Source organism: Hypanus sabinus, chromosome 7, assembly GCF_030144855.1.
Source record: "Hypanus sabinus isolate sHypSab1 chromosome 7, sHypSab1.hap1, whole genome shotgun sequence".
NCBI classification, from domain to species: domain Eukaryota; kingdom Metazoa; phylum Chordata; class Chondrichthyes; order Myliobatiformes; family Dasyatidae; genus Hypanus; species Hypanus sabinus.
The window spans coordinates 138,666,026-138,691,636 of NC_082712.1; the positions used below are offsets into that span (position 1 = coordinate 138,666,026).

The 25,611-nt window shown below is 38.0% G+C and overlaps 1 protein-coding gene across 23 annotated transcripts in view; it reads left to right on the forward strand.

The window, feature by feature from the left end:
• Positions 1 to 25,611, forward strand: part of sox6 (SRY-box transcription factor 6) — a 602,254-nt gene that overhangs the window by 259,238 nt on the left and 317,405 nt on the right. For all 23 annotated transcript variants that reach the window (XM_059975754.1, XM_059975761.1, XM_059975763.1 and 20 more), the window contains one exon: positions 5,808 to 6,015. In XM_059975754.1, the coding sequence (XP_059831737.1) occupies positions 5,808 to 6,015 (208 nt within the window). The remainder of the gene's footprint in view (positions 1 to 5,807; positions 6,016 to 25,611) is intronic.

Consider the following 25,611-nt stretch of genomic DNA (forward strand, 5'->3'; position numbering starts at 1 on the left):
CACAGGGAATTAATTCAGTCTTGCTCACATCCACTGCCTTGCCACATAGACTAAGCTTTTTGGCCACAATATGTACTACTCTTTCATTAGTTATCTTCTTATGTACTTATCAAATATTTTTAGATTTCCTTTGGTTTGACTTGTCTGTTTTTGTTGTACTCACTATGCTTTCATAATATCCCTTTATTCCTATACTCTCCTTCTTCGCTGAGCAGAATATTTTCCTTTTTTTACATTCTGTGAGCTATAGTGACTTAACTCAGCAAATATTTGGACGATCGTTCAAGTTACATGGAAAGTTAAGGCCATTTTATTGGAAGCAATCATGGAGCTATAATCATTGTCATTATAACATGGGAGGTTAGGTTGACACCTGTTCACTATAGCAAAACCTAAAAGTGCTGATTAGATTGTGACATTGGAGATCAGGAAAATCCTATTCTTTGGCTTCTCCTCTTTTTGTTTTCACATGTTACTTTCTTAAGATTATGGTGAGTAACTTCATGTTGTCAATCATCTCGACTTAAAGATGGCATTCCTTGAATAAAGTATGTCATTGGTCTGTCTTTGGGACTATGAATAATCGGAAATTCTAGATTGAAAAGATGAAATTTATTGGATAAGATTTAGCAGCTGATTGCCTTCTTGTAAACCCTATTAGAAACCCTATTCAACAAAAAAAGTGTTTATCTGGAATCCCACTTTGTGAATCACAATTACACCGGCACCATGAAATATTAATGAGTTCACGGTACCAGTGTAATTGTGATTCACATAGTAGGATTCCAGATAAACTCTTTTTTTGTTGAATTGTAATTGATGATTAAGGAATACACAGCGTGCTATTATTTGGATGTGTGTATAAATTGTGACTCTATAGAAGAGATTGAATCTTGATAATTACAGCGATTGTGCAAAATGTCTCCTCAACGCGCAAACCCATTGTAAACTCCACTTCTCGTCCCAAGCAGCGAGTCAAATGTGCATGTTGATTAACAACTTCTGCCTGTGAACGTGTGTGTGTGTTTGTGTGGATTGCTTTTTGAATGTCTGCCAATAGATTTGAAAAACAGACCTTGACTATGTGCACACAATACGCAAGTATTGTTTTGTGGCTGGCGCTCACTTCATATTGTAACACAACAATACACTCCTTACACATCGCTTGCTCAGGCAAAGCAATACCTTAATTCTCTCAATACTGGGATAGAGGAGGAGTGAGAAGATTTGGGTTGACTGGTGGAACAAACCTACTGACCAGAATGTTGCACCACGTGTAACATGAAACGTGCAGCAGAACAGCAAGCATTCACTTTAAGCTTTCTGCATTCCTGCATGTTTATAAGGATTATCTGTCTTGGTTTACAGCCAATCACTCTCCTCCTTTCTTTAATTGGACTTCTCAATGTTTAATCTTTTATGTCAATTTGAGCTCTTAAAGGTGTGGCAACTAGAGCCTGGACAATAAATGTGTTTGTGGAATCTGTGCAACTAGCTGATAATGTTAAATTACATGCAATTACTGGCTTTTAGGTATTAATGCTCGTACATAGCGGTGATGTGATTTTGCAGTGACATCTTTGCCCTAGTTAATTTATGAGAGGTCACTTTTACGTTGCCCTCACAAAAGTCAAGCTAAATCATCTTTGGCTCCATGCGCAAAATATACACCAGAGTATTGGCTGTCCATTGCAACCACAACCACAACCCGATGTTTGGTCCATTCAGGTGAATGGATCACAACGTGTGGAGGTGGGCGCTATCCATGGCTTCCACCCTTGCACAGGCAACCAAAGATGAATTTATTTAACATGGTTTTGTTTGCACTAGGCCTGATACCATCTCCTTAATGGTTGAACTCCAGTTCAATTATCATTCAACCATACATGAATACTGCCAAACGAAACAGTGTTCCTCCAGGGTCAAGATGCAAAAGTTATACACAGCACAAGGCACAGTTAGGATATCAAGTAAACACACAGCCGCGCCGAAATATATATATATAGCCCAAGTCCCTGAGTGACATATCCTGTAAATTGATGGTGAACGTCTGTTATTGGCGAGAACAAGCAGTTCTCAACAGTCTGCAGGTGAACTTGCGCGTGCACACACACACACACACACACACACACTCTCTCTCTCTCTCTCACACACACACACACACACACACACACACACACACACACACACACACACACACACTCCAGCTTGTCATTTCACCAATTAAACACTGGAGGGCAGCACCAATGGGAGGGGCCTGCCCCAACCCTGCGTGGATGCTATGTTACACCGCCTCTGGTGTCTCTTCTCCTACACTGCTGCAACAGGCAAGCCTGTGACTTGAGGCCCAGTTCTTGCTCCAGCTGAGGCCAAACTGCTCTCCTGCTATTTGTCTCGCCAATAAACAAGGGGAAGAGACTTGCAGCATTTTGCTCTCTGACTGATTATTATGTTTGTCATGCACACACATCTCAGAACTCAATGCAGATGTGAACTGGGATCTATCTGGCAAAAAACGTCAGCAACTGTACACTTACATCAAGAATAATGAAATTCCAGGCTAAACATAGGTTTATCCCAGTAAAAGGGCATATTCGCCAGAGATTGTGTTAATGCATCACAGTCATATAACTGAGCGACAACCACAATTGAACCTCTGAAACATGGTGTAATTAATACTCTTTAATTAAAATATTTAAATAAAGGTCATTAAAAGATGTGACTGCCTGTACCTATTATTTTTGGTTAGAAATTATCCCAAGATGTCTACACTTGTTTGTGCTTTGAGAGCCTGTGTGATATCTCTGTGGTTGCAAATAATAGGAGTGTTCAGTAGTAGAAGAGAAACCCACATTAATCTGAGCAGAATTAAGCTCTTTGTAATTAACTGAATTATATTACACATATGGGATTACGCTGCTTAAATTGAAAAAGCACGTGTTTGTACTGAGCAGATGATACCAGAATCTAGGGAAGCTATGGGGGAAAATGGCATCAAGTTTATTTCAAATTTCCTAGTTTATGCTGCACAATAATTTGATTATGATGAAGATGGACAGAAAAGATAAGCTCCTGTGCGGAGATGAATGGTTCACTTCAACCAGTTAGGCATGAAGTTCTAGCATTTGTTTTCAACTGCAAACGTATTAAAGGGTAATTTTTATGTGAACATATTAATTATAAACTGGAGTAGGCTACTTTGCCCCACAAGCCTGCTCTGTTCTTTATTTGTTACTTACTTTTATCCCTTCTTGAATAAATTTATATAAAAGTGCAATAATTTAAAAATGAAGAAAACAATGGTTTTATTTATATCTTGCATTTCTGGATATTCCAAGTCACCTTTAAGCCAATGTAGAGGAATTCTATTGAAATGAAGGAAAAATGTGTCCTATTTATGCATTGCAGAAAAACAAAGAGTATTGTGACAGTGACGTGAAAAGATATTTCAGTGAATTTGTTTGATGAATAGCTCATATTTTCTCATAATTATTCCATGGGATTATTTATATTCACCTGTGAGAGCTGGTTTTAATGGTACATCGGAAAGGTGGCTCTTGCAACAGAGCAGCATTCCCTCAAGAGGTAGCCAAATCTCAAATCTCTGAATTGGGACTTGAACTGACAAATGTCTGCTTCAGCGATGGGAATGCTACAATTTCAGTAAAAATTAGTTTCCTCCTTCATGCCTCTTATTGGCTCTGTTTATTCAACCAGCTCCTGGCTATACAACACAATCTTATGTAACTGGCTGCTCCACATATGTCAGTAGGCAAACACGCAGTGAGAACAGATGCACTCTATCAACATCATCGCCAGGTTTCGTCAGGGAGTGTGCCTGCAGGGAACAATGAAGTTCTGCAGAGCTCCTATCTCAATCAACCTTTAAAAAAATCCCCAACCAACAGAATGTATTCAAATTCACCAGATACAGGTTTTATTTCTGAGGATTAATGAAATCTAATTTGTTCTGTGATTCTCTGCAGTTCTACATATGGAGGGTCTTGGGTGACACTTTCGACTTCTTCTGTTACTTCTCATAACCTCACAAGAAAGATGTAATATTTGGCTTGGTCTTAGTGTCAAACAACACCCATTGCTTGAATCACTGCGTGGTATACCAGCAGAAACCTGTGTATAGTGATTGGATCTCACTTTTGGGGGAGTGCTGAAAGAGTTGTTAATCTCAGGAAATACCAGAACTGTGGAAACTCATCCTTCATGTTTTATCTAATCGAAAATTTTCATTATAACTTGGCACAAAGAAAGCCTCTTCATGCTGATTATCAATACTTTCCTTTTTTCATCCCCTAATTTCATTTTCACAGAACTTTTATAGCTTTAATGTAATGAGAATCAGGCTAATTCTGTTTGCTAAATTCACAAGAGACTTAGTCTAAGCTTTAAGGATGAAACCATCAGCATTGTGTACCCTTGAGAAAGTTACTGAGATTTGTATGTGATGTCAGTATTAAAAGATCTTGTTGTCAGCATAAGCAGCATTGATTACAGACCAGATTATGAATGAGGCAGGCTAGGAATTAAAGCCTCCACCCAAGCAGCATTATGTAATGAGGTCACATCACTGGTTTAAGCTAGCATATCTGCTTGAGTAATCAGACTGTATAGCATGCTAAATTTACGAGATTTATTAAACAGTTTGTGATGCTATTCTGGGTGTATGATAGAGGTGGCAGAAGGAGGCATTGAATGCATAGCTTCCATTCTATGGAGGCCTTTCAGATTCTTGTAGCAGGGTTTCAGAAGTTCATTGCTGGGCTAACGGTTTACAGGTGGGGAAATGTTGCCTCAGTGAGGATGATCTGTCCAAACGCATTTTTTAAAAATACTTTGTAAGTACTATAGTCACAGTTCCAGTCGCCTGGGACCAGTTGTGAACTCCAATGCTGCCTGTCATCATGTGGATTTTGTCTGAGTGCTCTGGTTTCTTCCAATGTCCTACAGACATGGAGACTGATAGGTTGATTGGCTGTTAGAGTATGGGTGAATGATAGAGCTATTGAGACTGTGGAGAGAATAAAATAGAATTAGTACAAGATTAGTGTGAATGGAGTTCAGTGATTGGTGCAAACACATTGGGCAGAAGAGATGGTTCATTATATTGTGACTCCATGACTATAAGTTAAGGGATTCACTGCATTTCTTAGTAAAATCCATTGTGTATTGTTAATGATATTTTTTGCATAATAATTGGTAGGTTGTTCATGAAGAGTATTGGCCCAAAACATCAATTGTTTATTCATTTCCATAGTTGCTGCCTGACCTGCTGAGTTCCTCCAGCATTTTGTGTGTGTTATTCTGAATTTCTAGCATCTGCATCATCTCTTGTGTTCAAATTGATGTTGCTGAGGTGTCTATATCTGATAGGTATTTATGACTTCATCTAACAACAATGCTTTTTGTAAACTAACCAATCAAACAGACACACATCACAATACTTGTCATGGTAGTATTCACAAAGGTTAAGACTCCAGCCTGAATTGACAAAGCTTTCCATGAGCTTTCCTTAAGTCTTTTTTTTAACAGGAAAGAAGGAATCATCACTATTAAAATTCTACTGAATGTCATATAAGTAAATGACATGAATGGTGTTCATGGTGATAACATTTTATTAAATCATTCGGTCCTCCCAAATATGGGAAGAGGAGGAAATTAGCTGGATTGGATGGGGGTGCGTAGTGTGTATTAAGTGTTTGAAAATGACTTCATAAAAGATACTGCAACAATTTTGTGTTGGTGCTGAATGGGATTGTATCAATATATACTTATTTTTCTCTTTTTAATAGGATTCTGACAACAAAGTCTGTTCCTTGTACTCCTTCCGCAATGCAACTACCTCACCGCACAAGCCAGAAGAAGGGGGCCGTGAGCGCAGTGACATGATCACTGGAGTAGGTTTTGGAACACCTGAGAGGCGCAAAGGAAGCTTAGCTGATGTGGTGGACACATTGAAACAGAAGAAGCTCGAAGAAATGACAAAAACTGAACAAGACGGTAGGCAGGGGCACCTTTTCCCTTTTGAGTTCACACATGGGTAATAAAACCATTTTGGTTTGGTAGCCAATGCAAGTGTATAGGATTGGCATGGCAGAAAATGATCTCCAGAGGTTGTCATGGTGATAGTGTTTTGATGCTTAGTTAGTGTCCTTTCTTTGGTTAAATAATGTAATACCAAAACTCTTCAATGTTTATTTTCTCTTCTACTTCAGTCATGAAGCACACCGATGTAACATTAAGCTAATAAGATCCACCTTATCCATGAGTTACAATTATGTACCAAGAAAAGGGACATTGCCCCATATCATTCAACTTTCACATCGTAGCAAGGAGAGGGTCAGTCATTAAAATTTATTCATACTGACAAAAGAGATCAGCAGTGACTAACTAGATTAGAGTATGAGAATTTTCAGTAAACTTTTCTGCCAAAACATAAATAAGTCAGTTTTGTATTGTATATATACTTTTCGATGTTGATTTTGTTTGAATTGAGATATCTGAGAATGCTGCATCATTAGCAAAGGTAGGGCAAACTACTTAACAGCTAACCTTTCCCCACAAAAGGCCTTGTTAGATTATAATTTTAACCTTTACTTGGGAATGAAAAGAGACTTTTTCTCTGTTGAATGTGTAATTAAAGCATCTTTGTATTGGCTTCCCATATCAGTATATCTCTAGTGTGTGAGATCATAAAGCTTCTAAAATTAATTTATTATTCAAATTGAACTTTATGGGTTTATGACACCCAAAACTTGGTTTAAACTATCAGGGTATATTTTGTGTGGGACTATTTAAACTGATAGGTGACTTATCTTTCCAGCTGCATGGATAAGCAGGTAGCACCAAGTCTCTGTTGTTTTGAGCATTTCTTTAAACTACTGAGTGGATTTCATCGATAAGACATAGAGTATGTCCAAAACCAGATTCTAGACCAGCACAAGCTGTCTGAACCCACCCATCATTCTCAACAAGGTTTGCAACTTTAACAATGAGCAAACAACAATAGAGTCAATCAGAATAGCAAACTGCAGATCTCAGAATGCTGTACAACACGCTTAATGCTGCAGCCATTACACTTAGAATCTTGCAGCACCTATGTAACAAAGATATTGTTCCTGTAGGTGTGTAGAATATATCTTTTGCATGGGGAAAAAATGTTTCTTTTGAAATAGAGACAACTACAATATCGTATTTCTATGTCTGTTCACAGAAGCATCTCAGAAAATGCCTTCTTGAAACTGATTGCACATTTGTTATAAGTAAAATGTTTTCACTGATATTCATTGCAAGCTAGTTTTACTGGAAATGTTAAAAGTAGAACCTATTTTGTAATTGTCTTTGGCCTGGCAGAAGCTTTGGTATCCTTAGCAGACTGCAACTAAAATGTTGACTTAAGAGTTCACCATTATTATAGCCATGTAATAAGATGAATGGTTTTCACCATTACTGGAGCCAATCAAGCACATACTTTGTATTGAATCTTCATTGTCCTTGAGGTGTTGAAAGAAGGCATGTCTTTTGGGAGGGCGTGAGGCTGGTGGAACTTGGAAAAAAAAATCCAAAAATAGAGAGTCCATTTACAAATTAGAATAAAAACTTTAAAAAAATCTATCAATTAGAATATTCCATTCTGTGTTGGGTGCGCGACTTTATTTAGAATACCAAGGCAATGGAATTGAGCCAGGAAGTTTACTAACATGATTGATTTGAATCTATGGGGGGAATGTCAGACTATCGGCACCTTTCATTCAAGAAAGAAGGTTAAGATCAGGTTGAAAGTTCTGTTTATATTCATAATAGTTTGGTAAAATAATTTGAAGAATATTATTTCTACTAGTAATTGAAGTAGTGTGATCTAATATTTAAGATATTCACCAAAGGAGCAAATAAAGAAGTCAGAATAACTTTATAACACAACTGATTAAGCATGAAGAGCCCAGAAAAAACAACAGGAAACTTAATTTGCAATATATTTAAAAGGGAAATGTTAATGCTTGAAAAATAAAGACAAAGTAGCTGGTGATGAGGTTTCATGGAACAAACTGCACCACTCTTTTAGAGAACCAGTGGAAATAGTACTGCAAAGTGATTTCCTCCTGTGCCATAAATCTGTTGATTATCAGATGAAAGTTAATTACTTTATGCCCTCACCTAAGCTGATGAGTCAATCAGTCTAGAGAGATTGAAACAATATTCCAGTTATAACCAACAATCCGGTTGCGTTTGTTAAATAAACACAATTGGGTTCAGCTCAACACTTTTCTTGCCTCGGAAGAATTCTGGATGTGTACCTGGGTGAACAAATATTTCATCAAATAAGGAAGACTTTCTCTATCTTGCTTACCTTAAAAAAAATGAGATGAAATGGAGTAAAAACAAGATCTGAGATGGAAGTCAGCCCTTTGCAATAGAGTTCAGTATTCACTGTATCAAAAACTTTGTATAGGTTCATATCCATTCTGATGAGTAACACTGAGTTTATGCATTAGATTGGCATACCAGAAAGGAATGTCACCACAATCAAGACAGAGGCAAGGTATTGGTAGGCTGCCCAAGACTAGCTTCTGCTGTAAGAATGATAAGGCATTGCCATTGAGTGCAGCTGAAGGATTATGAGAAGATGGTGGAAAGGAATCTTAGTAATAATATATCAAGTTCAAACTTATTATCAGATTGGGAAACTGCTTTGTTGTGGACCTTCGATCTGTCTACCAAAAAAAAAGCAGGATCTCCCGGTGACTACCAATTTCAATATGACTTTCCATCCTGACATGTCTGTAAGTGGCCTTCTCAACTGCCATGATGAGGCCAAATGCATAATGGAGGAACAACACCTCATATTCCATCTCGGTAGCCTCCAACCTGAACATCAATGTCTCTAACTCTGAGTTATTTCTCCCTCTCCCTCCTTCTTTCTTTTTCCATTCCTCATTCTTGATACATTCTCACTCCTCTTCCACACCTGCCCATCACCTCCCTCTAGTTCCACTCCTCCTTCCCTTCCTTCCGTGGTTCACTGTTCTTCTTCAGCCCTTTACTTCTTCCATCCATCCCCTCCCAAGAAGTGGGATTATCTCACTTTATCTCACTTCCACTACCCACCCTTGTTCCACCTCATTTGTTCTCACCTAAATTCTGTCAGCTTGTCTTCCTTCCCCCCCCCCCCCAACCTTGCCTTCTTATTCTGGCTTTGGCCCCCTTCATTTACAGTCCTGAGGAAGAGTTTTGTCCTGAAACTTTGACTGTTTATTCCCCTTCATAGATGCCACCCGACTTGCTCAATTCCTCAGCATTGTATGTGTTGCTCTGGATTTCCAGCATCTGCAGGATATCTTGTGTTTATGATTTCCTGTTTATGTTCACTTTGTTATTAATTTCTAATTATTTATTACTTGCTGCAATTTTAACTTCAGAAAGTGGGTCAGAAAATATACTTCAAGGTCTTTGATAATCTGCTAATGTAGCTCTTGAGTGAGTATGTTAAAGGGATTTGCATCTCTGTTTCCTTGTCTTTCGTATCCTATGCCACTGACAAAATCAGAAAGTTACTGTGTGGGAGCCTGTAGGTTTGAATGAGTATACCCATTGGCATGACAAATTTTGATTGTGCATTAATATTTACCTTTGTACTTTCTCCACTCCTCTGTCACCAGCAGTTTGTATTTATTAACTACCAGAAACAGATGATGCCAAGTCTCTGAAGAATTTGTCCTTTCAGAAAAACCTCTAAGCTGCATGACAAATCAGAAACTATTAAAGTGCTTGACTAACTTTACAGAGACTTTATTGTAAAATATTTCAATATATATTATTCTCTGAAGAATGCTGCATCATGTTGGAGAAAGGCGCTGTTTCTGTTGCTATCATGCAGTCTTTTTGGCTGCAACATGTTATATATTGATCCCATGCACCTTGACTAATTGGTTGCCTCACAGAAGAGGATTTTCACACCAGTAAACATATTTTATTGCCAGAAAATATGCATCATATTGACAAGAGGTATTGCTGCCAGCATCTCAGTAGCTGCCTCTGCAAATCATCACAACACAATGGCAATTTGTACATTACCCTTAAAAATGTCTTTGCATGATCCACAAAGACATGAGGAAAATAAAAAGCATATTGAGCCAAAAGATGGAGGACTCATCATAACTTGGCCAAGAAAATGGTTCTTAAGAAGGGGTTTGAAGGATGAGTGGGAGGAGAGAAAAGCATCAGCAGTACATCACAACATGATTTCTGGACAGTGAAATGCACAGCCATCATTAGTGGGGAAAGGGAAAGAGAGAGATGTTTGAGAAGCCACAATTAGAAGTCTTATTGCACTGAAGGAAACTCTAAAAATAGGAGGGAGAAGCTCCATAGATGAACTTGACAAAGTGGTGTCAGAATCCTAGTTATTCAAATTATACCAGCTTACGAAATACATCAGTCTTTTTTATCACCTCCTCTGAATAGTCACGTATTAATCAGGAATGGGAGAAGCTGGCTGATTTCTCCTTCATGTATCAGGGGCCTACAGACAATGGTTGTGCTTACACTGTACCTGAGATCCAATTCTTTCACTCTGTTGAAGAGTTGAATCCAGGATTTCCATTCTTTGTGGACAGTTCAGTCACTGGGTAGTGGCATTTCCCGGTTATCCATTGGGTGAATTTGCTAGTTAGATTTGTTGTTGGTCTTTTTTTTTGGACTCTTCCCTCTCCCTTGCTAAAAATGTCAATAAAAAAGGAAATAGCACCTGTACTGTATTATAGCACTATGGCACCTTTAGTGAGCCCATCATTGATGTTGCAAATGTGTCTTTCCATTTACTTACCATAAGACCATAAGACATAGGAACAGAATGAGGCCATTTGGCCCATTGAGTGTGCTTTCCCATTCAACCATGGCTGATCTTTTTTCCCCTCCTCTGCCCACTTGCTGTCTAACAGCATTTGGTACAGTGATGCAAACAGTCCTTGCTCTGTCCTTGTCATTGAGTCTGGTAATTTGATCATGTGTTACGCTAAGAACATTTTATGTCCATTTTCATTTTAAAGAAAAGAAAATCTTAAAAGATAAACCTTGATGCATCAATTTAGTTGCTTTGAATAGAAGGCTGGATCTGCTGAATTCAGCTTGTGTAAATGGACGTTGTTACTCACGATCTCTGCTGTTTTGGTAACTGGGATCTTTAGTGAGTCTGAAAGAGTCTTAAGTGCTTATGACCACTGTAATGAATGAAAATGACTCCAGAGAACTGCATTAGTTTGAATTGTCACCGTAGCAATAAAGTGCTATTCGCAAAAAGGGAAGGAAGATCCTGTAAGTAAGAACTGTGTGTAGTATTTTCTATACATATGTATTATTTATGAGGTGAATACAGCTGGAACTTCTGATTATAAAAAAAAGGTTTAAGTTTAAAACTCCAGTATTTTATACGAAAACATTAAAATGTTCCTATTCCACATTTAGGACAGTATTTATTCTGTGTTTATTTGGAAAAAATTTGTTCCACAGACTTAAGAGGCTATACTTCACACTAAAATAATGAAAGTGGAAAATGCTGGAAACAGTCAGCTGGTCAGGCAGCATCTGAGGAAAGCGAAACAGAGTAAATTTTTCAGGTTGAAAACCCTTGTTCAGAAATGATGCAAATTTTGATATTCCTTTGATGTTTTTGCGATCTTGGGCATCTCATACTTGGACCACATCACAAACGAGAAGGTCTGCAAGACCATCCAGCACCACATTGGCCTCCATGAAGACCTTCTCACAATGGTGAAGAAAAGAAAACTGAGATAGTAAGGCCACGTAACAAGATCCAGTAGCCTTGCAAAGACCCTTCTTCAAGGAACTGTGGAGGGGAAAAGAAAGAGAGGCAGATAGAGGAAAAGATGGATGGTCAACATTAAAGAATGGACAGGGAAAACATTAGCGGTGACCCAGGCTCTGGCACACAACCGCGACAGATGGAACAGACTGGTGCAAAGCTTGTCATGACGGTGCCCCAACGATTCCACCAGGAGTTAAGGGTGCAAGGATGGAAGGAAGGAAGGGATGCCTTTGACTGGGTTTGTTGCGGATGTGTGATGATTATCAGTTAACAGCCATAGGACGTCATCAGATGGTGCTGGTCACAGGATAAGCACAATGTTGCTCCGCAAGCTAGCCTGGCAAATGCTTTTAATGCAAAGTTGAGAAATACAGGTGGAAATCAGGAAGTGTGCCACAAAGAACCAACAATATTATAGTTAAGAAACGTAAGCAAAGGCAGATTGTAAGGAAATGCAGTCAGGAATTGCACTGAAATCTAAGAAATAGAGGACTTTATCATGAACCAATTGAAAGCCACTGTCATTGAATTGTGCTGCTGATTTGAGATGGTGTGCTGTCTTCTCCTGGGATGCCATAGCCCAGTTCAATGTAGTGAAGGGTCTCTATGGGGACAACTTGTAGACTTTGTTCCCACAAAGGCATTGACAGCTGGCAAGGTACTGCCCTCAATCACTGGCTGTCAAAGCTGTCACTAAGCTCAAGATTTGTTGCTCAGAGAGTATTAAAAACACGATAAAATGATTAAAACCAGATATTTGCTAACATATTGAATCACTAAAGCGTACTCAAGCACATTTAAAACAATTATATGCATTTACACTACAATTAATTCAAATCAAAAAGTGTTCCCGGCAGGCATTTCATGATCATTTCAATAGACGGGTTGTACATGCACCAGATTAGCAGGTTCAGCAGGCGTGATTTCCTGCCTGAGTGTTGGAAAATAGGAGGAAGATTCTGCTGTCCCTTTGGACTCTTGGTGGAGTGCTGGAATCCAGAGCCAAATGCTTACTGGAGCAGAAGACTGCACTTCTGCCGGCACACACCAGTCCTGAGCTTCTGCTCAGTTAAGTGCTTAAAGACCATCAAATCCAACACACCTGCCGAATTTTAAGCAGAAGATCAGCCCCTGAGTTTAGAGGAGGACTCAACGCAAGTGTCAAATATCTGTATAAAGTTCATATTCATAGTCAAAGTTGAGCATATTATCATATGCACAAGTACTTGTATACATAGGCTCAATGGAAAACTTGCAGGAGCATCGCAGACACATAAGCAACATTCACATGAAACATAAATTATACTTGATTTTTATGAGAAAGCAATTAGTGCACACAGAAAAGAATTCTATTTTAGTGCAAAGTGCTCAAATTGGTCATAGTGTTTGTAAATTTTATTGACAAGGCTGCGTGCTTAGCCCCTGCTCTTCTAGATTTACACTTATGATTGTGAGGCTAAGCACATCTCCAATGCCATATTCAAGTTTTCTGATGACACCACTGTTGTTGGCTGAATCAAAGGTGGTGATTAATCAGCATATAGGAGGGAGATTGAAAATCTGGCTGAGTGATGCCATAATAACAACCTGTTATTTGATGTCAGCAAGACCAAGGTGCTGATTATTTACTTCTGGGGGTGAAAACGGAGGTCCATAAGCCAGTCCTCATCAGGAACTTTAAATTACTCACTGTCACCACTTCAGAGGACCTGTCCCGAGCCAAGCATGCAAGCATAATTACGATGTAAGCATGGTAGTGTCTCGACTTCCTTGGAAGTTTGTGAAGATTTGGCATGACATCTAAAACTTTGACAAACTTTTATAGATGTGTAGTAGAGAGTATATTGACTAGCTGCATCACAGCTTGGTAAAGAAACACCACCCAGATCATGCTCTCTTTTCGCTGCTGTCATCAGGAAGAATGTACAGGAGCCCCAGGACTCACACGACCAGGTTCAGAAACAGTTATCACCTTTCAACAAACAGGCTCTTAAACCAAAGGCTCTTTACTCATGTTCATTGGACCCCCTCAGTGAAATGTTCTCAGAACCTATGGACTCATTTTCAAGGATGCTTCATCTCGTTTCTTTCATTTTGTATTTGAAGTTTGTTGTCTTTTACACACTGGTTGAATGCCCAAGTTGGTCCAGTCTTTCATTGATCCTATTATGGTCATTTTACTATTATGGATTTTTGAGTATGCCAGCAAGAAAATGAATCTCAGGATTGTATATAGTTACATATATGTACTTTGAAAATAAACTTACTTTGAATTTTGAACTTATTCAAAATGTAGGGTGATGAACTGGAGGCTAGGGGAACAAGAGGTTAGGGGAACAACATTACGTAACTATTGATAAACATAAAAAACCTGCAATAGAGAAAGAGTGACCGAAATTCAGAGATTAAATACAAAATGTGAATGTCACAGCTGAAATTAAAGAACTCTTGGACTCCAATCATTTGCCCTCCGGTGTAATCATTCTTAACTTTGTGCATACTACTATTGGATATCAGTCAGCCAGCAATTTTCCATTGATGATTATTCTAACAAATGACACCATGCCCTGATTGTGATACAGATATTTAAAATTCATTTCCATTCAGTTAGCACAATAAAACCTCTCTTCCTCAGTTAGCCTGGCCAATTATGGGATCCACGTAGACATCCAGGCTTGACTACTCTTAGCCAACTTAATGAATTGAATCTTCACACTTACAATGCTACAATGTACAGTTTGTGCACAATTTGGGACCTTTTTGTATATACAGCATACTTAAAATAAAGACATTAGTGCCCCGGGGTAGTAGCTTATTACTAGAAAGGCAGAGGAGAATCCAACAAAGCACTATAAAACAGCAAGAAAATTGCTTTCAATATTGGGAAAAATTTAAGACATTCCAACAACCACTCAAGTGTTTTCCATTGCATTAATTAATGTGCTTTGCTATTGATTATTAAAGGATGATTTTACATTTAAGATCATCTGGATTAAAATATGTTTTCCAGAGAATTTTGCTGTAGAAGTCACTTACAATAATACTACAGGGGTTAAAGAAACAGCCTTGATTCAGATAGTGCCCTGAGTTACAGTAGATCAACCATCCTCATACCTCACCATATGCAGTTCTGTAGCTTGTTCAAGCCTGCAGGAATTGCCAGTCGCATTGGCATAGAAACTGATGATTCTAAATTCTCTGGCTGATGTTATATGCAGTTCAGATGCTGTCTTTAAATCCATATGTTGTTATTTTTGCAAACTGTTTGCATTTTAACTAGGCTTAATTTAAAACATTTACATTTTGGATAAACTAAAAAAAAACTGTTCTGATTGTCAAGAAATGCCAGGGAAGTGGATGTGTTTGCATAATTGTTGGATTTACTGATGATCAATCAAGTATAAAGGGGATAATAGGTTTTAACATTCTAATTATTGTTACTGTGTATTGTTCAGTAGATTTTCCACCAAGCTAGAGGATGTCCTAGTTGATTTTTGTTCCATAGCCCCTATTTACTGATGTTGATTTTGCTACACACTCCAATCGCTCTTTTTCTATTGTAATCATTTCCATCTTTGCCTATCATTAGATTTCAGTTTGCTAGCATTTTTAATTATTGATGATGGCATATTTATTTATCTTAACCCTGTCACTTAAAGAAAAATTTAGATCTGATGTATCAAATACACTATTTCCAGTGAAATCTTGGGGAGTGATGACCAAATTATATGGAGAATAATGGGATGTCCCAATGTGACATATGAAAACCACTGATGAAACATTGAGTATTAACTCTTTGCAATTTTGTTGTGGTTTACTTGGCCCTCATCGTTAAAGGCATCCTGTAAAGGAAACGGTATCACTTTTTGTCGGGAAGCAGATAGAATCATGTTTCAAGAAGGGTGTATGCTTTAATCATATCATATTTTATCAAAGCTGAAGATTTAAATGTAGAGTGAATTTAGTTTTATTTTAATAAGAAAATTCTGAAGGATTTGGATTGGATTTTACTGCTGTTTAATGCATTGGCAATACATTTAGGTTGTTAATTACATAATTGCTTTGACAGCAATCTTAGCTCTAAAATTAAACTTGATGTTTTTTATCCTTGTGTACAAATTTCTTTTTAATATTTTAATATCTGATTACTGTTAATGAATGTAGGATCTTGCAAATATGATGTTCAAAAAAGAGCCTTTTCATAATTGAAATATGAAACATATTTGACGAGGTGTAATTGGTGGTAAGGGGTGAGATTGATTGGCTGGTTGAATGATACCGCAACAATAGCCTCGTACTGAACAGCAGTAAGACAAAGGAACTGATTGTGGATTTTAAGAAGGTGAAGTTGGTAGAATGAACACCTGTCCTCATTGAGGGGTCAGTGGTGGAAAGGATGAGCAGCTTCACTTTTCTTTTGGGGGAGATTTCTCCTGGGCTCAAAACATCAATGTAGTCAGGGTAAAGGCACTCTGTTCGTAGTTCGTGGAAATTTGGTACATCACCAAAGACACTTGCAAATTTCTGTAGATGTACAGAGAGCATTCTTACTGGTTGCATCACAACCAAGTATGGAGCCTCCAATGTACAAGATTGGAAGAGCTCATCCAGCTCCATCACAGGCACACCCCTCCCCTCTATCGAGGATATCTTCAATGGGTAGTTCCTGGAGAAGGAGGTATCCGTCATTAGGAACTGTCACTATGCAGGTCATCCCCTTGTCATAATACTACCATCATAGACAAGGTTCAGTAGACTGAAGACTCCACAATTTGGAAACAGCTTTTCCCCTCTACCATCAGATCTCTGAATGTTTCATCAACCCATTTTTAATTTTATAGAGTAACCCACTTTTTATTTTAAAACTTATAGTAATAGTATGTCTTTGCACTGTATTGCTACGGCAAAACATGAAATTTATTATATAAGACAGTGATAATAAACTTGATTCTAATTCTAAGATAGTTTACGCAAATGAAGCAATGATAAAAATAAATACTGTGAAGAATATCGTGACATAGTCTGTGAATTGTTACCTGAAGTGTTCTCAAATTAAATGTAGATTCATTCCCAACTAAAAAATTTTCTGAAAACAAAATCAATTTGACTACTTTATTTCAATTTACATAATTCATATGTGGTTCTAAGCATGACAAGTACTGTACTAAATGTAATCCCTTTTAGCTGTGACATGCCCCTTTTAAAGAAAACACTTTGAAATATGCATCATTATTAGGCCCTGGTTCTAACCCATAAAGCTGTGGCTGAAAAATTGAACACCATAGATGAGTCTCTGAACCCACAGTAAAAAAAAAAGCCTCATGGTATAAATAGAACATATGCTTGCCAGCTGTGGAATATGACTGTTGTAGCACTCGTGAACACGACCAATGTAACCAGCCAGCAGTGCTCTGGTTCACGTGCAATGGAGTCATGTACCACAGACGTCCCCTGCTTGTTAGCCTCTTCAGTCTTTGTCATTCATTTAATAAAATTGCATTTCAAGGTATGGGAAAAATAAGGTTTTTAACCTTAATTTGTTCTAAATATTAAAGAGGATAACCAAGGTCCAATTCATTCTTCATTCAGTTATAAGAGGATTACAATTTCATTATTATTGTAACTCTTATTATAACTGACAACTTCTCATAACTAACTGTTCAGAATGGATCTTTGAGAAGCTGCAATTGAATCATACCAGGAAATCCCACCTTTAATAATCAGTCATTCATTTCCATTGATGCTATCTGACCTGCTGAGTTTCTCCAGCAATTTGTGTCTGTTGCTTTGGTTTTACTCCAAACATACCTTTGCTCATTGTATCAGAATTCTGTGTCAGAAGTTTGCAAAGGAACATCTAAACAAGCCTGATGCTTTTTGGAAACAAGCCCTATGGACTGATGAAGTTAAACTAGAACTTTTTGGCTGCAATGTGCAAAGGTATGTTTGGAGTAAAAAGGGTGCAGAATTTCATGAAAAGAACACCTCTCCAACTGTTAAGCACGGGGGTGGGTTGATCATGCTTTGGGCTTGTGTTGCAGCCAGTGGCACGGGGAACATTTCACTGGTAGAGGGAAGAATTAATTCAATTAAATACCAGCAAATTCTGGAAGCAAACATCACACCGTCTGTAAAAAAGCTGAAGATGAAAAGAAGATGGCTTCTACAACAGGATAATGATACTAAACACACCTCAAAATCCACAATGGACTACCTCAAGAGGCGCAAGCTGAAGCTTTTGCCATGGCCCTCACAGTCCCCCGACCTAAACATCATCGAAAATCTGTGGATAGACCTCAAAAGAGCAGTGCATGCAAGGTGGCCCAAGAGTCTCACAGAACTAGAAGCCTTTTGCAAGGAAGAATGGGAGAAAATCCCCCAAACAAGAATTGAAAGACTGTTAACTGGCTACAGAAAGTGTTTACAAGCTGTGATAGTTGCCAAAGGGGGTGTTACTAAGTCCTGCCCATGCAGGGTGCCCAAACTTTTGCTTCGGGCCCTTTTTCTTTTTTTGTTATTTTGAAACTGTAGAAGATGGAAATAAAAAAAGTAATCTTGCTTAAAATATTAAAGAAATGGATCATCTTTAACTTTAGGTTTTTTTGAAATCTGGTCATCTTTTACTCGCTAAGCTATTCACAGTAACAGAAATTTTGACCAGGGGTGCCCAAACCTTTGAGTGCCAGTGTATATGGTGAGGACAGGATTCAGTTTAACAGTGATAACCTTAGTCAAGTATGCTGTCAGTACTTTTCATTCGGGAACCTTCACACATAAAGAATGGCCATTTGGGAACAAACCCAAGAGCTGGCTAACAACCCATTCTGAAAGGTTTAGTATTTACAGCAATGGATAGAAGATAAAGATTTCTAGGCAAGTCCAAAATCTAATTCTAGTGGGATCTTACTTTGATAGGTCTGCCTGGATAATTCCAACAATCTCTTTGATTCCAGATTTTGAGCCACTGCTTTCTCATATTTCTGGCGTTGTTTTTGTTTCTTTTTCTTCAATCCCCATTCATCTCCTTCCAGCTACATCTCTTGCAGAATTATCAACTATGAATAACAGCTCTCTCTCGCTCTCGCTCTCAGCCGACACCACCCTCTCTTGTGTCATTCACTCTCCCCTTTCATCATTTCACCCTTCTCTGCAACTTAAACCATCTTTGATTTCTAACTCTTCTGTTCCGTCGTTAGCCCAAAACATGAACTCCATTTCTGTTACCATAGTTGGTGCCGGACCTGCTCACTATTTTGGTCTGACTTCTTTTAGACCAGCATAAAGTGCATTCTGTTCATAAAGCCATTTCTACTCTTAATTTCAGTGAACATTGAAATTTATATGTAATGAGAAATGATTCTAGAACTGTAAAATTGACACCCTTGTCCTTGCCTATACATAATAGATAACTGAGGTAAGACCATTTTGAATTCTAAAAATAACATCAGATGTATGCAGGTCCAAGTCAAAACATTGCATTAATTTGCCATCTGTAACTATTAAACTTGGATATCAAATGAAAATTTACTTGTTGCGGTGCCAAGGTGGCTTAATTGATACATTTATTGCCTATTGTGAAACTGAGCCACCTGGATCAGTACTGTTCCAGTTATGATCCTGACTTTGTGCTGCTTTTAGCTCATCTTAGTCAAGTTGTCATTCTGTGTTCAGAATAGTCAAATGCATGTAGGGCTGAATAATTATAGTAAATGATAAAACAATCAGTTTACACATTGTGCTGTTATGAACTTAATTGTGGTTGTCTCAGCAGATGAGTTACTTGTGCACATTCACATTCCTGATGCACATATAATTAGTGGCCATTTGGGTGTCTGGTGAACGGCTATGGAGTCTCTGGAACATGGCTCAAAGTCTTTGTGTAAGAGCAACATGGTAGCTGGGAAACAAACTGAGGTGACTGAAAATATGTTCATTTGACACGTTGCTACTGACTCACCCACCTCAACAATATTGAATTTCTTTGTGTCCCTAATATTCTTTGTTTTATTGCAACATATTCTTCTCTCTGAGTTTGTACTACTGCAAAGTATTTTGGAATGGAGCTTAGAATCTGTTGGGAAAGCTCTAACCGTGATAACATCAACAGGGCACTGGGACTTTCTGAACAAGGGAATGCACTTTGTGCTGGTTTAAACAAGTCAGACCAAAATACAGTATATTACTCCCATCACACAAATGCTTGTTACAATTGCATTCGGCAGTCACTTGATTTATTATTATATTACACATAAGTGAAAATACCCACACAAAATTAAGCTTTAAAAAGAAAAGTACCCTAAAATCATACTTAGTCAAAATATATTGATGTCAGACTGAATGTGCAAGAATATAAGTTAATTTTAAAAATTCAGTGTCTGTTTGGTATGAGAATAATAAAAATAATAAAAACACAGAAGCACCTATTAAAAATTGTGGAATCTTAATTTTGTCATGTAAAATATTTTCCATAATTTTTCTACATCTTTATCTTTCATATTTTTATATTGTTATAGAAATACTGTTTGATTTTAAAACTGTAACAGACCCCTTTTGACAGTTCTTAAGTGCATTAGTCTTCTCTTCTGATACATTTTTTTTGGTATTCCAGTCACAAAATCCATGAAGTACATACTTTTTAAATGAATATAATTTATTCATTGTAAGACACGATTTTCCTTATTTCTTCAAAATGTATTTTAATTTGGTAACAGTAGTGAAAAATTAAGTCAACAAACATATTGATATTTCAGAAATTGTAAGGGTGGTTGTGCATTGGTAGGTAAAGGACCGTTGTGTGTTAAATAGATAAAGTGGATAGGCTTTAAATGCAACCTTCCCAGATTCCCAGGTTCTGGGAATTTAAAACAATTTGTTGTTTAAGTAGCAAATTTATGTGTGTAGCTTGGGTTAAATACTCTTGGATAAATTAGAAAACAAATAGTTGCTTGGTTGGTATTATTTTTGCAGGATATTGATCTCATTGGCAATATGCAGCAAGAGTATTGATTTATCCAAGACAAATCCTACTCCCTTATCTTGTAAAAGGTCTCTCATATTCCAATGTTTCCCACTTTTAGTGTCTATCCGCTCTTTGCTCTGTGCTTATTTCCTTATTCATTCTAAATTTCCTTTAAAGCTTTGAAGTTTTTTTTGAAGACTAGCTTTATTGTCACATGTACTTTGAAACATACAGTGAAATACTGTACATTGTTTGTGTCAAATCAGTCAGCAAGAGTTGTGCTGGTGCTTCTGCTGCCAATATGGCATGCCCACAACTCACTAACTCTAACCGTATGCCTTTTCGGAATCCAAGAGGAAACTAGACAGTTGTGGGGAGAATGTATAAACTCCGTACAGTGGCAGGGATCAAAACCGGCACTGTAAATCATGGCACTAACCACTATGCTACTGTTTCCCTGCCCATCCTAATATCTCTCTTTGTTTATTAATACTTACATCCCACAGTTTTTAGAAACTCAAAGTTACTCCATTCACTTACTAGTACTTAATTAATTCATCTTTTGTTGACATTTTTAAAAGCATGGTAGTGTCCTGCATTTCTGGAATATTGGCCTCTGCCGAAATTTATCTTTATGCTTTGCTGTAAAGAGCTTTGATAGCTTTAAATCTTTGAAGTACATTAAACTATGTGAAAATTAAGTTATTTATTCAATTCCAATACATAAATCAGCCAAGCTATTTGCTTGAAAAGCACAGCATCATTCAACATCTCCTAGGTGAAGCATTATCTGATGTAACAGACATTTTACCTAGACCATTTGTTAAAAAATAACATTTTTGTCACATTGATAAAATATTACATTTCAGACTTTTATGGGGTATGACAGAGTTTGTGTGGTTTATGACTGCATGTTTCAAACTCATTGAAGCCTATATGAAGATGCAAATTGTATATCAGATCATAAACAGCTAAGATTCAGAGAGGACTTTTGAATTCAATAACAGCTGAAGCGCCTTAGAAAGTTTGTTTCATTTATCTTTGAACTTCAGTGTTAACAGGAGGAAAAACTTGCATTTCTAGAATGAGTTACCTCATCTGCAGAAGCATCACCAAACGTACAGTGAACTACTGTGAAATGCAATGAAAATAGACAGCCATGATTTGGCACTTTGATAGTGTTTCATGTTTAATTACAATGCCTCTAAAGTATAATCAGAAACAGAATCAAGATTAAATTACTGATGTATTGTGAAATGTGTTGTTTTGTGGCAGCGGTACAGTACAAAGCATAAAATATACCATAAATTATAATAAGAAATATCTTCTTGGGGCCTCTGTTAGTTGGGGTCCATCACTGGTGTTGCATGCTAGCTGAATAGAATCAGTCGCTAAGCATCAGTACGCAAGGCAGGGCAATACTCTCCACACAGCTGATGAAACCAAAGGAACGATAGAGACTGAGAGAGTTTGGCACCAGTTGCATCGCAGGAGTTGCCAGTTAATGGTGAACTCAACGTAGGACAGCTTTGGGGACTCCAGCTCCAGAGTTTTCCTTGGGGTGTACTCCTGAAACTTTCCTCATGAGTTTGTATAGCCACAAGTAGTGGAGGTTTCAGGTCAGAACTTTTCTTCTCCCCGATGAGCTATCAAACATGGCGGATGAGCCCCTTATGCCCAAAGTGACTGCTTTTAAGGAGCCAGTAACCCACCTTTGCCCCTTTTCTGTCAGTAGAAATGTTTCCACCAGGCTTAGTAGCTCAGCCACACGTGAAGGCCAGGAGCTGGACTTAGTTGTCAGAGGCTATTTGAGATGCATGACATTGAGAACGTTTCTATTAAGTAGTGGGAGCTTATCCCTATTACCAACCTGAACCCCTCCAGCTCTGACAACCTTAATATATAAAGAATTTAAATAATGGATTTCTCTCAATAATAAAAGAAAAGAATAAATGGATCAGTCCAAACAGTCTAAGTAAATGTAGTGTTCCTTTCATTTGCCAAAAAACCATATATTATGTGTCTAATTTGAGCAGAGATTGGCTAACTTTTTGGGACATAGTACTAACAAAAAGCACATCGATTTAGCAGTCAGGTGGCCCTTGCCTAATCTGAGTCTTGGTGCTTATTTCTTGGTCCTTGAACTGATGCCTAACTAAGCCTCGTGCATAAGTTAATAAGGCTAAAATCTTTGGAAGGGCCCTTTTTAAAAATTCTGTCCTATTGAACAGTGTAGATATTGAGAATTTATATAAATGTTGAAGCCACTTCTTACTGAGTCAGAAGGAGTAGGCTGCTCTCCCGCTGTCCCATGCGCCATTGCAGCCATCCGCAACTACCCTTCTTCACTAAATTACAGTTACCCTAGGTAAAGAAACATCTGTCATGTATGCAAGTCTTTTCTCTTCAACAAATCAAAATAAGAATTGCAGCAATAAAAAGACCCATGCAAGATTTTGCCTGAGCTTTCTTGACTGTCAGACTGCAGTTCCCTGGAGCAATTCAAGCTGATTTAACATCACTCAGTTTCATTTTTCTCTCTTGTTTAATAATGTGCAGTTCACTCTGTCCAGCTTTGATATAGACAACCTGCTTCTTTTGAAAAGGCCGATTCATTTGATCAGAAGCTTTCCAGTGTTTTTCCCATTGTGTGAGATGAGAAGTAGAGTGGTGTAGTGGCCTGCCTGTCACTTTTGTCTGAATAGGTAATGCCGTCTTGTTCAGCTGAAGAGGCAGGAGCGCGAGTCGCTTGTTAGGCCGCACGATCAAAAGTCACTCTCCTGTTTTTTCCTAATCAGTCCTCTCAATGCCCTGCTAGGCAGACATGAAATAGATTTTCCTTCCCCTGGTGAAAGCACTGAGCCAGCTCGACATTTGAAATGTTAACAAAATTTACAAGACACATTCCATTGCTAGGTGATTTGTTTAGCGCGATGCCATTTTGGCCTATGAGATGATTTCAAAAACCTCAGGCTATTACTGATTTCTTGCAGCGTGCAGGAGTTAGCAACATGTTACATGGATGGGGGCACTTTTCAACTTGGCATTTACATCTCAAAATCTTGCCTACACTACATGGAAACTGAGGAAGAAACTTAATTCAGTAACTGCATGACTTTATTAAATACTTCAAAGTGCTTTTGGTCCACCCTGGAAAAAGGGTCCCGCCAATGGCGTAGGGTATTATGAGCGGCCATGCATTATTGTCTAATTAAGTCATTCAGAGCTCTGCATTTTTGCATTTAAGTAATGTGCAATGCATATTATTGATTCTTAGCATATCTTTAGCGGAATGGTAATCTGGATATCTTCAGTAAGAAGGAACTGGTTTTCAAAGCTGCAGATAACATGATGTCATATCAGTTGTTCTATCTGCTTCCGCACAGTCCTGTTTAAGTTACTGAGATGCTCACCCGTAGGATTCATGCTCCTTTTAAAAGACAGTTGAAAAGGAAATAGCTCCTTCCTTTTAAAAACGTAAACAAGGCCATCACTGTTATTAAACAAACACTGTCTTTTTGATTTCTAAATTACCAGTGTTCTCCTCTTGAGTGTGGACACTGTGCCCAGTTAACTTCTTTGTACTTTGGGTGACATCATTGCGATCGTGTCACATTTGGAAGTGGCCCAGGCTATTCCTGGCATTGTGTGGCTTCAAATGGTTATGTGGGACAATGCAAGTCTTTTCAAACATTATGATAAAATCTTTATTTGAAGGAAAAATAAGATCTTTTAAGTACACAAAATACAGTGTTAGTAGAATGCCTTTAAAATGGAACACTTCAGCTTTAAGTAACTTTATACAATGGATTTAAAGTTTGCAGCTGGTCCTTAGATAGACTTGTTCTTTAGAACCCATCCATGTAAGTCTTCCACTGTCTCTATTTCTGTTTAATTAAAACACAGTTTCATTGGCAAATAATACATAACACTCCACCTTTCACCCTCCTCTTCCTCTGTGCTGTATCACAGCTACTGATTACCACATTGCTTATGTTTCCTAACTTTATCCACCTCATTGTAACTATCTTGCATGAGTGAAGACCGAGATATTACCTTCATTAACCAAGTTCTTCATCAACAAAGAAAAGAAAACCTTCTGATGTGCTTCCTTCCTTTGATGCAGGTTCTGGGGAATTCCCATAGACATTTGCCAGCCGCTGCTACCATGCTACTAGTCTTCATGCGTGAGCCCAGCTAGTTAATTGATATATGAGGAAGGCAAACCTGATTCTGCACGATGCTAACAATAAGAATTGGAAGCCAATCTCCTACTTCTTCATCTCTGTTCTTTTCCTCATATAGAACTTTCAAACCAAAAGGAATGAATATGAAGCCTTTGGCAGAATTACCAGACTTGTCCTAAAGCAGGGCTTTCTGACCTTTACCAGTGGATTCTTACCATTAATCAAGGTGTCTGTGGACCTTAGACTGGGAACCCCTGCTCTAGAGCATGGATCAATCCTAGGATAATCTTTGATTATATGCTTCAGTATCATATTGAGAATGCATATACCAAATGAGTTTTTGACCATGTTGGAAAACAATTTAAAAGATAATTTTGTTAAAAATCTGCTAAATTGGGGCCGTTAATAGTGGAATGCTGTGATTTGAGATAGTAGCCCAATTGTGTCATTATTATATCTTCACTCCAGTCAATGTTTGGAACAAAGAGCATAAGGGGCCAGAATTTATAGCTGAAGGTGACATGCCAGCACTCTCCATCGACAAATGGAAAAAGGATGGACATGTCTGTTATGGAAACTTCAGCATCGATCTGCTGGCAAGTACGACCCTGATCCAACATGGCAAGCCC